The sequence below is a fragment of the Schistocerca cancellata genome, chromosome 3 (assembly GCF_023864275.1).
Source record: "Schistocerca cancellata isolate TAMUIC-IGC-003103 chromosome 3, iqSchCanc2.1, whole genome shotgun sequence".
Taxonomy (NCBI): domain Eukaryota; kingdom Metazoa; phylum Arthropoda; class Insecta; order Orthoptera; family Acrididae; genus Schistocerca; species Schistocerca cancellata.
Genome location: NC_064628.1, coordinates 719,362,660 through 719,377,076, shown reverse-complemented (window position 1 = coordinate 719,377,076; position 14,417 = coordinate 719,362,660). Strand labels below are relative to the sequence as shown.

Here is a 14,417-nt window from a genome sequence, read left to right as displayed (position 1 = left end):
ATGGGTGTGCGTGTTGTTCTTAGCGTAAATTAGTTTAAGTTAGTTTCAGTAGTGTGTAAGTCTAGTGACAGAAGACTTCAGCAGTTTGGTCCATTAGGAATTCACACACACACACACACATACTAATGAACGTCAAAGCTAAAACTATCTTCCTCTCATTATTTTGTAGCACTGTTTACGACAAAATGTTTAGAAAAGGTTTGGAATTATGTTTAAAATTTATTGGAAGGAGCAGAAAATGAGGACAACACCTGAATTCTGCTACGTGACGTTTTCGAGTGGCCGAGCGGTTCTAGGCGCTTCAGTCCGGAACCGCGCGACTGCTACGGTCGCAGGTTCGAATCCTGCCTCGGGCATGGATGCGTGTGATGTCCTTAGGTTAGTTAGGTTTAAGTAGTTCTAAGTTCTAGGGGACTGATGACCTCAGATGTTAAGTCCCATAGTGCTCAGAGCCATTTGAACCATTTGAACGTTGTCGAGTTCATTGGCACAGCAAAAGAAAACTTGCTACACGAGTCACTCAAACACCGAGTGTTCCGAAAAGGTCTCGCAAAGTCTATGTGCACACTTTGCCATGCTGATTGCAACTTAGACCACGCAGAGAATTTTTGTGGTGGAGCAGACTGATTTTCCGCACAAGCGTGACACTGTGACGTCATCTGTTGTATTTGGGTGTCCATACCCTGCCATGTACACTGTCGACGCGCTATCTGTTTCGCACGAACAATCCCTCAGTGACCGTGGTGAAGTAACTGCAACACTACTTTTTGCAAAGCTTTAGAGATCAACACACGTGTTTGTCCACCGTCATTTTGAATAAGAATCACACGAGGCTATGCCGAAGTGCAAAGTGTAGGCGTACTACAGAGTTCTTTATGCTATGCAAGGAACGTGGCCAAGAAGTGAGAATGTATTTTGACAAAATGTTCAAATCTGAATCAGCTTCCGTGGCCTGTACAATATTCCTATAGTTCAGCGGAAAAGATTGAAGCAGTTCAGAATCCTGAGCATCGATGTGACAACAAGATGCAGCATAAATGTTAAAATCTGTATCAGAGCCAATTGGAAGATATGAAACTGCGTCCGCATTACCATGTTGAGCTGTCGGACGATACACAATCTCATACTAGTATAGAGACAACAACAAAACCCATCTTTGCAATTTTTGGGCAGTTCGTACAGGAACCAATATCGTCGGATGAAACAAGGGGTGCAAAGGTTTGTGATCTGTTACTAAGTAGAATTTCCTGAGATACAAATAGTGGTGGAATTTGGTGACACCATACACAATAACCAAAGCCTCTATCTCAATTTGTGTATAGTTACACTGAGTGTTGGACTACACTTGTGATTCGAAAGCAATAGGTCTGTCTTTATCACGAATTCTGTGCGAAAGTACTGCACTGATTCCGTAAAAGGAAGCGTCAACTTGCAATACAACTAGTTTGTCAGGATAACTGAGGAATGCATCTTTAAGTTTCTGAAAAACTATTGGCACTCATCTGTCCAAACAAAGGGGACATTCTTGCGACGCAAGCGATGCAATGGAGCTGCGATTTGTGCAGCATTCGGTATGAAACGAATATAATAGTTCATTTTCCCTAAGACTGACTGAAATTCTGTGATATTGCGAAGAACTGGCAAATCTCGTATGGCTAACAAATGCGACTGAAGAGGATGCACGCCTTGACTGTTTATGACATGATCAAGGTACTGCAACTCAGGTTTTAAAAAAATCACACTTGTCCAATCTACACTTTAGTCCCACATCAGATAACACACGAAACAAAGCACGTAAATTTTCCATATGTTCTTCAGGTGTACGATCTGCTACGACAATATCGTCCAGATAGTTTGAACAGTTTGGCACTTATGCAGTCAGCTGTTCCAAATACCATTGGAAAATGACAGGTGCAGAAGCGCTGCCAAAAGGCAAACGCAAATATTTAAACAAGCCCAAATGAGTATTTACTACACACACTTTTTGAGATTCTTCATCAAGAGGTATTTGAAGATACACGTCGCGGAAATCAATTTTTGAAAAGTAGCGTCCAGCGCCTAACCTGTCTATGAGATCCTCTGGACGTGGCAACGGATCAGTATCAATCACAATTTGTGGGTTGACCGCAAACTTAAAGTCAGCACAGAGGCGAATCTGATCTGAAGGTTTCGGGAGCAAAACCAGTGGACTTGTCCATTGACTAGGTTGTGTGGGTGCAATAGCTCCATTAATCTGCAATTCTGTAAGTCAGCCGCGACTTCGTCGTGTGACGCAATGGGAACAGTTCTGGGCCGGAAAATTTTTGGCTGAGCGTCGTCTTTCAGAGTAATATGTGCAACAAAATTGTGAGCCTTGCCTAAACCTTCAGAAAAGAGTTCCAGGAATTCTTTTAGCAAGCTAGCTACACTGTCTTGTGCATGGAATGCAGATACTGACAACACATTGTCCTGAATGTTATAGCAAAACAAATCAAATGAATCAAGACCAAATATGTTCTCACAGACGTGTGATTGTAGCACTGTAAAAGTCACTGTTCGTTATGTGAGTGATACATGGCAGGGAATGTACATTTTCCGAGAACGGGAATTTTTGTCCGTTACAAGCCTTCAGTTGCGTGTTAGTTTTAGACAGGTTTTGGAAGAATAACAGTTCATATGTGTGATGATTTAGCAATGTGACAGAGGCACCCGTGTTCAACTGAAATTTCACACATTTCGCTCAAAGAAGCAATTGAACAAAAAGTTTGTTGGACTGATGTATCACTGAAGAAACTGCACGCTTGCTAGTTTTGCTAATGCCTGGTGCAGACTTTGAATATACGGCACTGTATTAATGGCGTAGGTCCTGTGACTAAATTTTTGTGAATGGGCCGAATACTTATGTTTGTTCTTTTGCAAACCTACGGATTGTACGTGTCCTTTCGTGCCACAAGCATAACACTGAGCTTGTTGGGAGGGGCAGTCTTGGCGTTTGTGCTGTGAATAACACTGAGGGCAAGACTTAATCCTATTCGCCTTTGTAGCCACCTGTTTAGCAAACTGCTTACATGGCGTGAAGTGTTGTTTACTCGACATGGTGAATGCAAGCTGCTGCTGAATGGGCCAGTCGCAAACAAGGGACTCAACCCGACAAACAGTTGACTGCTCAAATTTATCAGCCAACAGGGTACCGGAATCGTACTGATCTAGTATTTGCACTACCTGCTGAAATGATGGATCGGAGTATTTCAAAATCTGTTCCCTGAGTTTGACATCAGTTGACAGACTGCTACCACATTCACTTGCTGGTTCTAATAGTTAGTTAATGAATCTACAAGCTGTCCATGCGAAAGGTCGCTCGGAGTGGCGTTAGGAAATAGTTTGTTATGAGGTGGAACGCTGCACTTCCTACCATGGATGAGAAATGCGGTAGTTTCACAGTACTTGCTACATTGTGGGTGAGTACGTGGGCTTCACATTGTTGCAAGCACTCGAGTCATTCCTCTTTTTATTGATGAAACTGGCGAAAATGCTGTATAGCTGTAGGTGTCTCTTCTACTTCCCTCTTGTATTCGTAATGACAGTATGAACAACGTGATTCTTTACGTTTCCTCAGTGTGGCTCTGAGCACTATGGGACTTAGCATCTGAGGTCATCAGTCCCCTAGAACTTAGAACTACTTAAACCTAACTAACCTAACGACATCACTCACATCCATGCCCGAGGCAGGATTCGAACCTGCGACGTAGCAGTCGCGCGGTTCCGGACTGTAGCGCCTAGAACCGCTCGGCCACCGCGGCCGGCTTCTCAGTGTGCTTGATCGTACTTGGACTTGGGTGGTCTTCTTAAAGTGCTGTGAACTGTGGTTTTAGGTGTGTCTCTATTAGTTTCTCTTTCAAAATCATATCTCACGCATATTCTACAAGTCATAAAAGAGCGCAAATGGAGCTATGAGAGAATGACTATGTGCTTCCACACGTTAAATGTTCCCTGTCAAGTAGCTTCGTCTGTATTATGAAGAAAACGTCTGGTGTATGTACAGTGCTTACAAGTGCATTTCCAGCAGACCGATGCAGTACTGCGCTGCTGATTTTTCTTCAACATATGGACCTAAGGACTGTTGGACGGCGTTAAATCATCACCACGTTCGCATTCTCCTCTTGCGTGCATCCGTCTGATTCAACAGAAAATTGTCATCTGAGTATATACCACTCAAGCACTGTATTGACACCAGAGGGGGTGCTGTATAGTGTGTGTAAAAGGTGGACCAACACGCTATTAAGCAGTCCACAATTCCAACTTGTGGGGCGGAGGGGTGGACGGAAAGACTACCAACATACATTCCACAAACAATGATTGTGAGGAAGTCAGCTCGCTCTACTCGTCCACAATATGCAGAAGGCACTTCTGGTCAGTGTTTGACACAGCTCTGCGGTGTCATCACGTGAGTAAAATATGGAATATAATATCAGGTCCATGACTGGACGGACTGCTTAGTTCCTAGCAAATAGCAAGTTATTTTCAACAGTGAGGAACTTTCTCTGTTCAGTCACGACCCTGGATGGCGATAGATAACAGATATCTACCTTGGTATCGTGTTCCTTGACTTTTGGTCAGCATTAGATACAGTTTCGCACTATCACCGCAAGAACAAAATTCAGGATATTAGTCCAAATTTTTGCCCACAATGGTAAGTTCGTAGCAGATATCACTCTGTTCATAAAGGCGAAGAAAATTCAGTCTTAGAAGCAGTTTCAGTCATTCCCCTAGGAGTGCTATAGCATCTAACAGTGGTGCATGTGGCGCAGTGATCACATTGCTCAGCACAATAGAACACCGTCCGGTTCTAAAATTAGAATAGAGTTAAGTGTGGAATCATGTAGCCAGCTGTGATGGAACTGCACTGTTCGTAAAGCACCATAGGTGACCGACAAACATCTACTTACATCCGGGCTGTTTAAAATGGCTGGGTTAACATGATCAAGTGATCTGGTAAAACACCTTGCGGTCTGTTGCGAATATGGCACCTGAGTTGCAGGGTTTCTGCATGTGCACTGTAACTACCTGAGGCTTGTGGCAGCGAACTCCGCATTTCGGTCCGTGGCTCGTGTTCTAGTGGTTAGCGTTGCTGGCTCTCAATCGCGGGGCCCCGGGTTCGATTCCCTGCCAGATCGGGAATTTTCTGTGCCTGGGGACTGGGTGTCTTTGTTGTTCTCATCGTTTTATCATCATTCTGGAAAATGGCGGTACTGGACAGTGAACAGTTCGGGAATTTGTACGGGCACTGATAACCACACCGTTGAGCGCCCCACAAACCATAATCATCATCATCCGTCTTTCGGTGGCGTGGGGCATGGCGCTGCACTGGCGAGGCGGCGGCAGAGGCAGAGCTAATTCGGCCAGTGTCCACGACTCTAGGGCACAGTGTGGCATTGTATTTCAATAAGAACACAAGTGAATACCTTTCCCAGTTCAAAAATGGTTCAAATGGCGCTGAGCACTATGGGACTTAACATCTGAGGTCATCAGTCCCCTAGAACTTAGAACTACTTAAACCTAACTAACCTAAGAACATCACACACATCCATGCCCGAGGGAGGATTGGAAACTGCGACCGTAGCAGTCACGCGGTTCCGGACTGAAGCGCCTAGAACCGCTCGGCCACCAAGGTCGGCCCTTTCCCAGTACCATCCCACTACTCACAACAGTGACAGCGACATACATGTTCCACCGGTGAGCTTCAGTTTTAAAGTTAGGTCAAGTGACCTTGTTCTGACAACCAGAGGGCTTCTCGCCATTTTAAACTTAGGGTAAGTGAATTTCTCGGCATTTTAAACTAAGAGCAAGCCAGCTCTTGGATTCTAAACTTAAGGTAACTGGGGTGGTAGAATTTGTTTAAATGATAAATAAAGGAGCATTTGTTCCCATGCTATCCTACCATAAATGTTTAAATATTAAATATGAGCACAGCACAAGTGGACTATGACGTAGGGCAAGTCAGCTCCAAACTTAGGGTGTTAATTGTTGAAACAGTATAAACGGACTGGGGGAATTTTTTAGATGTTAAACAAAGACGCAGTTTTTTCAGTCCCAATTAACTGACTGTTTACATTAACAGATAAAATAATAGAGTAACACTTTAACAGGTGATTATTATTATAATACTAATATCACTCAACCCCTTTCCACTCACTCGCTCATGAACCCCTCCGTAAAACATTTAAACCAAAATTCAAATCAGCTGAACACCAAAACTATTTTCAACCCCTCTCTGACAGCTATTACATTCATATTCAGCTTTCTACAACTCGCCCTGAATAACCACTGAAACTTCCTCCACCAGTCACTCATCCACACACACACACACACACACACACACACACACACACATAAATAATCCTCACATATTCACACACTCTCTCTCTCTCTCTCTCTCTCTCTCTCTCTCTTACAAACACACGCAAATATAAAGAGAATAGAAATGAACAGTCGCTAGTTTTCAGCATGTACTTCGTTAGGTTGGCAACAAGTACGTAAAAAAACCAAATAGGAAGAGACATAAAGCGAACACACAGTAGTTACGACCTTAAATCACAGTTTTCGGTAAAATATCAATAACTTGTAACAAAAGACTAATAGCGCTCCGTCTCAGTTAGCGCAAAGAATACAAAAATTGTGAGAAAAAAAGTTCGTAACATGAAAACGTGCTTACGTTTCATAAGCGAAGCTGTAGTATGACCCCCAGCATATGACCAGATGAGAGGAAACGCAGATGCCAACCAAAAACGTGAATAGCTGTAATCACATATTTACGTAAAGAACTAAATCTACAAATATCGCGTATCAGAACGGAACTATATCATTCTAGATTCCACTGAAGATGCCTTAAAGTAAAAGTCGAAACTCGTCTGGAAGAAGTAAAATACACTGCAGCAAGAAAAGGCGGTTTTGATTTACAAAACGAATGTTTTTGTGCTTGTTGCGGACGAAGGCCATGCAAACAAACTTGTTAACATTTTGGTTTGTTTTAATATAATGATATAATGGTAACATTATGTAACTATTGCATGTTGCCTATTTGACAAAGTTCGGTAAGTTTCGTTTCATAATGATTTGGAACTTTTGTTTCAGACACTTGATCAGCGGTGCAGTGAGGGAAATCAGCTCTTTGTACAAATTTTTAAGGCATTTGTTTCTATTGGTCTGATGTGGTTTTCAGGAATATTCGTGTCGTAAATAACAAATACCTTGACAGAGGACAATTGCTGGACGTGGAAATGCGCAGTTTGTAACTGTAGTGAATATATGTACCATCACATATATTCACTATAGTTGCAGACACGGCATTTCCACTGTCAGCTATTGTCCTCTGTCAAGGTAGTTGTCCTTTACGACACGAATATCCCTCAAACCACATCAGACCACTGGAAACAAATGGCTCAAAAATTTGTACAAAGAGCTGATATCCCTCATTGTAATGTAGCTGTCGACAGAAAACATATTCGCATTGCCAACGCAAAAAATCCATTGTATTACAACCGCAAGGGATTTCCTTCTTTAGTATGTTTGAGTCGCAATATCGGTTTATCTACATTGATGTTGGCAGTTATGGAAAAGATAGTGTAAATCACCGCCGAATAATAAACTTGGACCTCCTGAAGATACACTACTGGCCATTAAAATTGCTACCCACGATGATGACGTTGCTACAGAAGCGAAATTTAACGGAGACGAAGAAGATACTGTGATATGTAAATGATTAGCTTTTCAGAGCATTCACACATGGTTGGCGCCGGTGGCGACACCCACAACGTGCCGACATGAGGAAAGTTTCCAACCGATTTTTCATACACAAACAGCAGTTGACCGGCGTTGCTTGGTGAAACGTTGTTGTGATGCCTCGTGTAAGGAGGAGAAATGCGTACCATCACGTTTCCGACTTTGATAAAGGTCGGATTGTAGCCTATCGCGATTGCAGTTTATCGTATCGCGACATTGCTGCCCGCGTTGGTCGAGATCCAATGACTCTTAGCAGAATATGGAATCGGTGGGTTCAGGAGGATAATACGGAACGCCGTGCTGGATCCCAACGGCCTCGTATCACTAGCAGTCGAGATGACGGGCGTCCTATCCGCATGGCTGTAACGGATCGTGCAGCCACGTCTCGATCCCTGAGTCAACAGATGGGGACGTTTGCAAGACAACAACCATCTGCACGAACAGTTCGACGACGTTTGCAGCAGCATGGACTATCAGCTCGGAGACCATGGCTGCGGTTACCCTTGACGCTGCATCACAGACAGGAGCGCCTGAGATGGTGTACTCAACGACGAACCTGGGTGCACGAATGGTAAAACGTCATTTTTTCGGATGAATCGAGGTTCTGTTTACAGCATCATGATGGTCGCATCCGTGTTTGGCGACATCGCGGTGAACGCACATTGGAAGCGTGTATTCGTCATCGCCATACTGGCGTATCACCCGGCGTGATGGTATGGGTGCCATTGGTTACACGTCTCGGTCACCTCTTGTTCTCATTGACGGCACTGTGAACAGTGGACGTTACATTTCAGATGTGTTACGACCCGTAGCTCTACCCTTCATTAGATCCCTGCGAAACCCTACATTTCAGTAGGATAATGCACGACCGCATGTTGCAGGTCCTGTACGGGCCTTTCTGGATATAGAAAATGTTCGACTGCTGCCCTGGCCAGCACATTCTCCAGATCTTTCACCAACTGAAAACGTCTGGTCGATGGTAGCCGAGCAACTGGCTCGTCACAATACGCCAGTCACTACTCTTGATGAACTGTGATATCGTGTTGAAGCTGCATGGGCAGCTGTACCTGTACACGCCATCCAAGTTCTGTTTGACTCAATGCCCACGCGTATCAAGCCGTTAATACGGGCAGAGGTGGTTGTTCTGGGTACTGATTTTTCATGATCTGTGCACCCAAATTGCGTGAAAATGTAATCGCATATCAGTTCTAGTATAATATATTTGTCCAATGAATACCCGTTTATCATCTGCATTTCTTCTTGGTGTAGCAATTTTAATGGCCGGTAGTGTAAATGTCTTCCTATTACAAAAAGCCACAAGGTACCATTTTTTATTCTTATTATTTATTTTACTTCTAATGAGGCATTCTGGCTACATAAACACCTTCTCTGACCGACCGTTTGCTGGACGATTGCAAAAAGAATATTAACTACCTTACTAGAAGGCTCAAATGTACGTAGAATGTACATATTCTATAGAACAATAAACTTTGCCATTGATATTTGTGTATGTTGTGTTACAACATTTCTTTGTTGAAAGACGCTCTTACAACAGAGGATACTGTGCTGATAACTGAACTTCAAGTTATAGCTAGAAGTGAAAGATTGTGTTGGGGTATTTCAGCAAATGACGTCAGAAAAATGATAGATTATTTTTTAGCAGATAGCGTTTCAGTTAAAAGGGAGTTTCTAAGATTTAATGTATTACTATAGCATGAACATAGGGATTTTAGTGCCTTGCGTTTAATATAGTAAAAATATTACTGTACTTACCATAATCGGGTCTTTCGTTTTCGCTCATCTCTTCAGTCTCATCGTTTAATTCTTGAATGCCTCTATCCAAGCATTTCTTGTACGATGTCTGTCCTTAGAAAGATCTTCAGTTTTTTCCCGTAAAATGAACGTACCACGCACGAATGTAGTGCTCCGAGGTCGACTTCCACCACGATAAGTAAGATATGAATTGATGAAATATTCTCGGATTATTAGCAGACTAGTGGCGTCCTAAAGTCGCCACTTTTCCACAAGCTTCCTGCCCGTCCTCTTTAGGTGAAGTTCAGACTTCAGTCTAGTTGGTTCCTTTACAACTACTGTACAGCAGACGCCTCTGCCGAGGCCCTAATAGGTGGGTGAATCACGTACCCCCGAAAGAGACATAGCGGCCTCGTGGCCGTTGGTGCTGTGTGTGTGTGTGTGGGGGGGGGGGGGGGTAGCGGGTAGGGGGCAGGGAGGGGAGCAGCGGTTGGGTGGAAGGAGGAGTTGGCGGGGAAGAGGGGGATGGGTCCAGGCGTCAAGTTCTGGAGATGCCTCTCTCTTCCGCCTGCTGCCTACGTCACTTTTCACACCAAAGCTTCCCTGACTGCTTTTGCCTTGCACAGCTCAGCTGGAGATCGTCATCGTCGTTGATAAGATCGCCATGTTCTCTTATTTTATATTCTTTGATAAGCGAATCAGAACCCAATGGCGCGGCATCGCATCTTTGCCTGTTCAAAAACAAATATATTTCCTTCACTGATTCTGTGCTCTGCAACTGCAGCGTTGTCGGCATGGCCGAGGTGAATGCTCCTCATTTGTTCTGAACAGCACTGCAAGATGCATCGCTGCGTCTGGCCAACGTACTGCATCTGCTGTAGACCAGAGGTTACCAAATTTTTTACACAGTGGTCCTGATAACCTGTAAAATGGCGAACGTGGGGCGCATGATCATTCCGTACAATACTTACAAGCAAGAACGAAAACTCCGGAGAAAAAGACGACAAACTAAGTTCACGTTCATCATGAGTGAGTGACATGCTATCAATACATTTATTTACTAAAAAGGTTGTAAAAGAAGGCGGCGTTAGCAAAAAGATAGGTACCGGTACATCAGACCTAGTGCACATACCTTCGACTCTCACAAACTAAAATCAGCAAGACATTTGTGAAACTGACGTCTGGCTTCCGAGGATATGATCAATGTTTGGTTTGGTATTGTTGCATCCAGTCAAGAAAATTGCTTTCAAATGTTCATTAGTCAACTTGTTCGGTGTGCTGACTTAACATACTTCATTTACGACAACGTTCGCTCGCAGACGTTGTTCCAGACACTGATTAAATGCCAGCGGCAAATTTCTTTAGTTTCGGAAACTCAGTAAGAGGTAAGCAGCGGTGCTTCTCTTTCAACAAGTCGTCTGCCTGCAATTCATTGAGACTCAACTGTAGTTCAGTTGGCACATCATCAAGGTTACAGTCAAACGGATTTCTGGAACAGTAGAATGACCTTCTCAGTTCTGCCAAGATCTAAAAATCTCTTCAAGAAATGCTTCAAATCAAGAATAACTTTTTTTCCGGAAAATCAAGATTATTTCTTCGGTGATTGTAGTACAAAATTCTTTCAAATAGGCAAAATAGGAAAAGTTTTCTCCTTCCAGTTGTCTTCAAAGCTTTCTCTGATATCCTTTGATGGTTCTGCAGGTATCACAGACGGGGTCAACCTTTCCTTGAAACTTCAAGTTCAGGTCGTTCGTGTGGGATGTAATAGCTATCGATGAGCTCTATCTTTTCCAGTGAGAAAAAAAACATCTATTTCGTTTAGGAGCTTGTTAAAATGAAACAGGACTTTACTGCAGCTGAGACACTTCACTGCTGTGTGGTAAGGCAAGTCACAGAATTCTGAAACAGTTTCCTCAGGGAAAGCCTGGAAATTACGGAGATCGAGTTCATGTCGCCGAATGAAGTTCACAGGTGAAAAGATTGGTTTCAGTACACAAGAAGTATCTAAGTCTTTCCCACAGAGAGCATGCTTATGTATGGAGCAGTGTATGTACGGAGCACCTGGAATCTGCAAATCGTCCAGCTGAGTCCTCATTATTTAAGGCACATAGCAGCCAGGTGTCCGTACGTCGTATTCTAAACATGATAAAAAATGGCTCTGAGCACTATAGGTCTTAACTGCTGAGATCATCAGTCCCCTAGAACTTAGAACTACTTAAACCTAACTAACCTAAGGACATCACACACATTCATGCCCGAGGCAGGATTCGAACCTGCGACCGTAGCGGTCGCGCGGTTCCAGACTGTAGCGCCTAGAACCGCTCGGCCACCCCGGCCGAACTAAACATAATACTTCAATTTAAATTCTTTTGCAGCGTGTCGTGTTCGATACGTTTTATCAAGTTAATTCGAGTAACGCCGGCGGGTCGGATCAATTGACTTCGCGGGTCGGTTTCGGCCTGTGGGCTGAGACTCCACGTGCCCGTAGTCACAATTGGTATTTCAAGTGACCCAAGCATAGCCTCGATTTTAACCGTTGAGCGGAAATTGTTTTTATGTTGTGTTTCTCTACTATGCTGGTAATCTTGGCTCTAGGTGGCCCTTGTATGGAAGGAACACCAGGCGCTTGATTTCGTCTTCTGGATTATCTTCCTTCTTCTTGCTCGGCTGGGGAGCGCGACTTATTTGTGTTTCCAAGTAGCCGTTCTTGCGAAAAGTTTCGTCCGGAACTGTGCAGGCGGACTTCCCTTATCGCATGTCGCTCGTGCACTGTGTAGAAGGGTGGCGAGCACTTTTATTTTGCTGGATGATGGCAGCTATTGGTGTTTAGGTACAGGTCCGTGTGTGTCTTCGTGCAGGTGGAATGTTGTCGTGTGCCATCAGGTTTATTCTTTATCAGAATGTCTACAAATGGTAAGGATCCGTTTTTATTTTCACCTCCATGGCGAAACTGACGTTGTCGTGTATGCTGTTAAGGTAGCATGGGAATTATTGCAGATTTTCTGCATCATGCGGCCAAACTACGAATGTATCGTCCACACATCTGCAAAACGCCTACATTCCCATAAAGGTGAGAACTGTTTGAAGAAGTATTATTTCACACGAAAGAACACACAAGCATTGAAGACTGGTACGGCAGATGTTAAATACTGCCAGATGTGAACGCCAACAAAAAAATGGCTCTAAGCACTATGGGACTTAACATATGAGGTCATCAGTCCCCTAGAACTTAGAACGACTTAAACCTAACCAACCTAAGGACATCACACACATCCATGCCCCAGGCAGAATTCGAAACTGCAACCGTAGCAGCAGCGCGGTTACAATGTGTAGCCCCTAGAACCGCTCGACAACAGCGACCGGTGGACGCCAACAATATCCCACAGTCCCCATTTCATTGGACCGTTGGTTTACCGTCACCGACAGCCGGCTGTAGTAGTGTGCTTCCCACAGTAGCAGCACGGCAGCCGTGTGTAGTTGAAACGACTGGACAAATGTGGAATGTCTCATACAAAGTACCTCCCGGCAACCGGGTACTGGCGCCGTTTACATGACAGCTGTGTATAAGTGGGACACTCTGTGACGCAACAAATGGGGACTATACAGTTTTACTTTCACCATGTTTACATGGTCTCCAAAAACCGAATATTGTACAACAATTACCCAATACTGTTTCTGGTTGTCATTTAAACACACCAAAACTGATTCTGGAAATCCAGTACTAGCGGCTGCTGTTCCACCTCCACAGTAGATTTCCGCTCCCACATAAACGTGGGTGAGTTGTCAGATTACATCTTGTAGTTATAAATTTTCAGATAATGTAGACCTAGTGATTTTTTTTAGTGTAGGCGAAAAAGAAGTTGTAGACTGAGTATGAAACAGTCTACTCTAATATTTAACTGAGCAGAAATAGCGGTTATGCTGATAAATCAGAAACTGGAACAGCTGTTTTCCAGACGACATACGCTGAGGTGCCAAAAGTCATGGGATACCTACAGTATTTTGTCGGACCTTCTTCTGCCCAGCGTAGTGCAGCAGCTCGACGTTGCAGTCGTTGGGGGTCCCCTGCAGAAATATTGAGCCTTGCTGTCTCTAATCCGTCCATAATTGCGAAAGTGTTGCCGGTGCAGAACGCTGAGCATGAACTGACTTCTCGATTATGTCCCTAAATGTTCAGTGGGATTCACGGCGGGCGATCTGGATGGCCAAATCATTTGCTCGAAGTTTTCAGAATGTTCTTCAAACCAATCGCGATCGATTGTGGCCCGGTGACGTGCCGTATCGTCAACCGTAAAAACTCCCTAGTCGTTTGCGAACATGAAGTCCATTAATAGCTGCAAATAGTCTCCGAGTAGCTGAACATAACCACTTCCCGTCAGTGATCGGTTCCGTTGGATCAGAGTACCGAGTTCATTCGATATAAACACAGCCCACACCTTTATGGAGCCCTCGCCAGCTTGCACAGGTTCTTGTTAGCAACTTGAGTCCATGGCTTCGTGGGTTCTGTGCTGCACTCAAACCCTATCATCATCAGCGAAATCTTTTGTGACCACACCAGATTTTCCAGTAGTGTAGGATCCAACCGATATCGTCACGATCTCAGGAGAGGCACTGCAGGCGATGTCGTGCTGACAGCAAAGGTTGTCTGCTGCCATAGTACATTAACACCTCATTTCGCTGCACTGTCCTAACGAAAACGTTCGTCGTACGTTGCACACTTTTTCTGCGGTTGTTTCGCGCAGTGTTGCTTGTCTGTTAGCACTGACAACCCTAGAGGCAGCCCTCTGTCGTTAAGTGAAGGCTGTCGGCCACTGCGTTGTCCGTGGTGAGAGGTAATTCATGAAATTTGATATTCTCGGCAAACTCTTGATACTGTGAATCTCGGAATATTCAGTTCCCTAATGATT

The 14,417-nt window shown here is 44.1% G+C and overlaps 1 protein-coding gene across 2 annotated transcripts in view; it reads right to left on the bottom strand.

The window, feature by feature from the left end:
• LOC126175734 (equilibrative nucleoside transporter 1) overlaps window positions 1-9,788 on the bottom strand; it is a 187,488-nt gene extending 177,700 nt beyond the window's left edge. For both annotated transcript variants that reach the window (XM_049922684.1, XM_049922685.1), the window contains exon 1: window positions 9,532-9,788. In XM_049922684.1, the coding sequence (XP_049778641.1) occupies window positions 9,532-9,559 (28 nt within the window). In that variant the 5' untranslated portion in view covers window positions 9,560-9,788. The remainder of the gene's footprint in view (window positions 1-9,531) is intronic.
• Window positions 9,789-14,417: the final 4,629 nt, after the last annotated feature.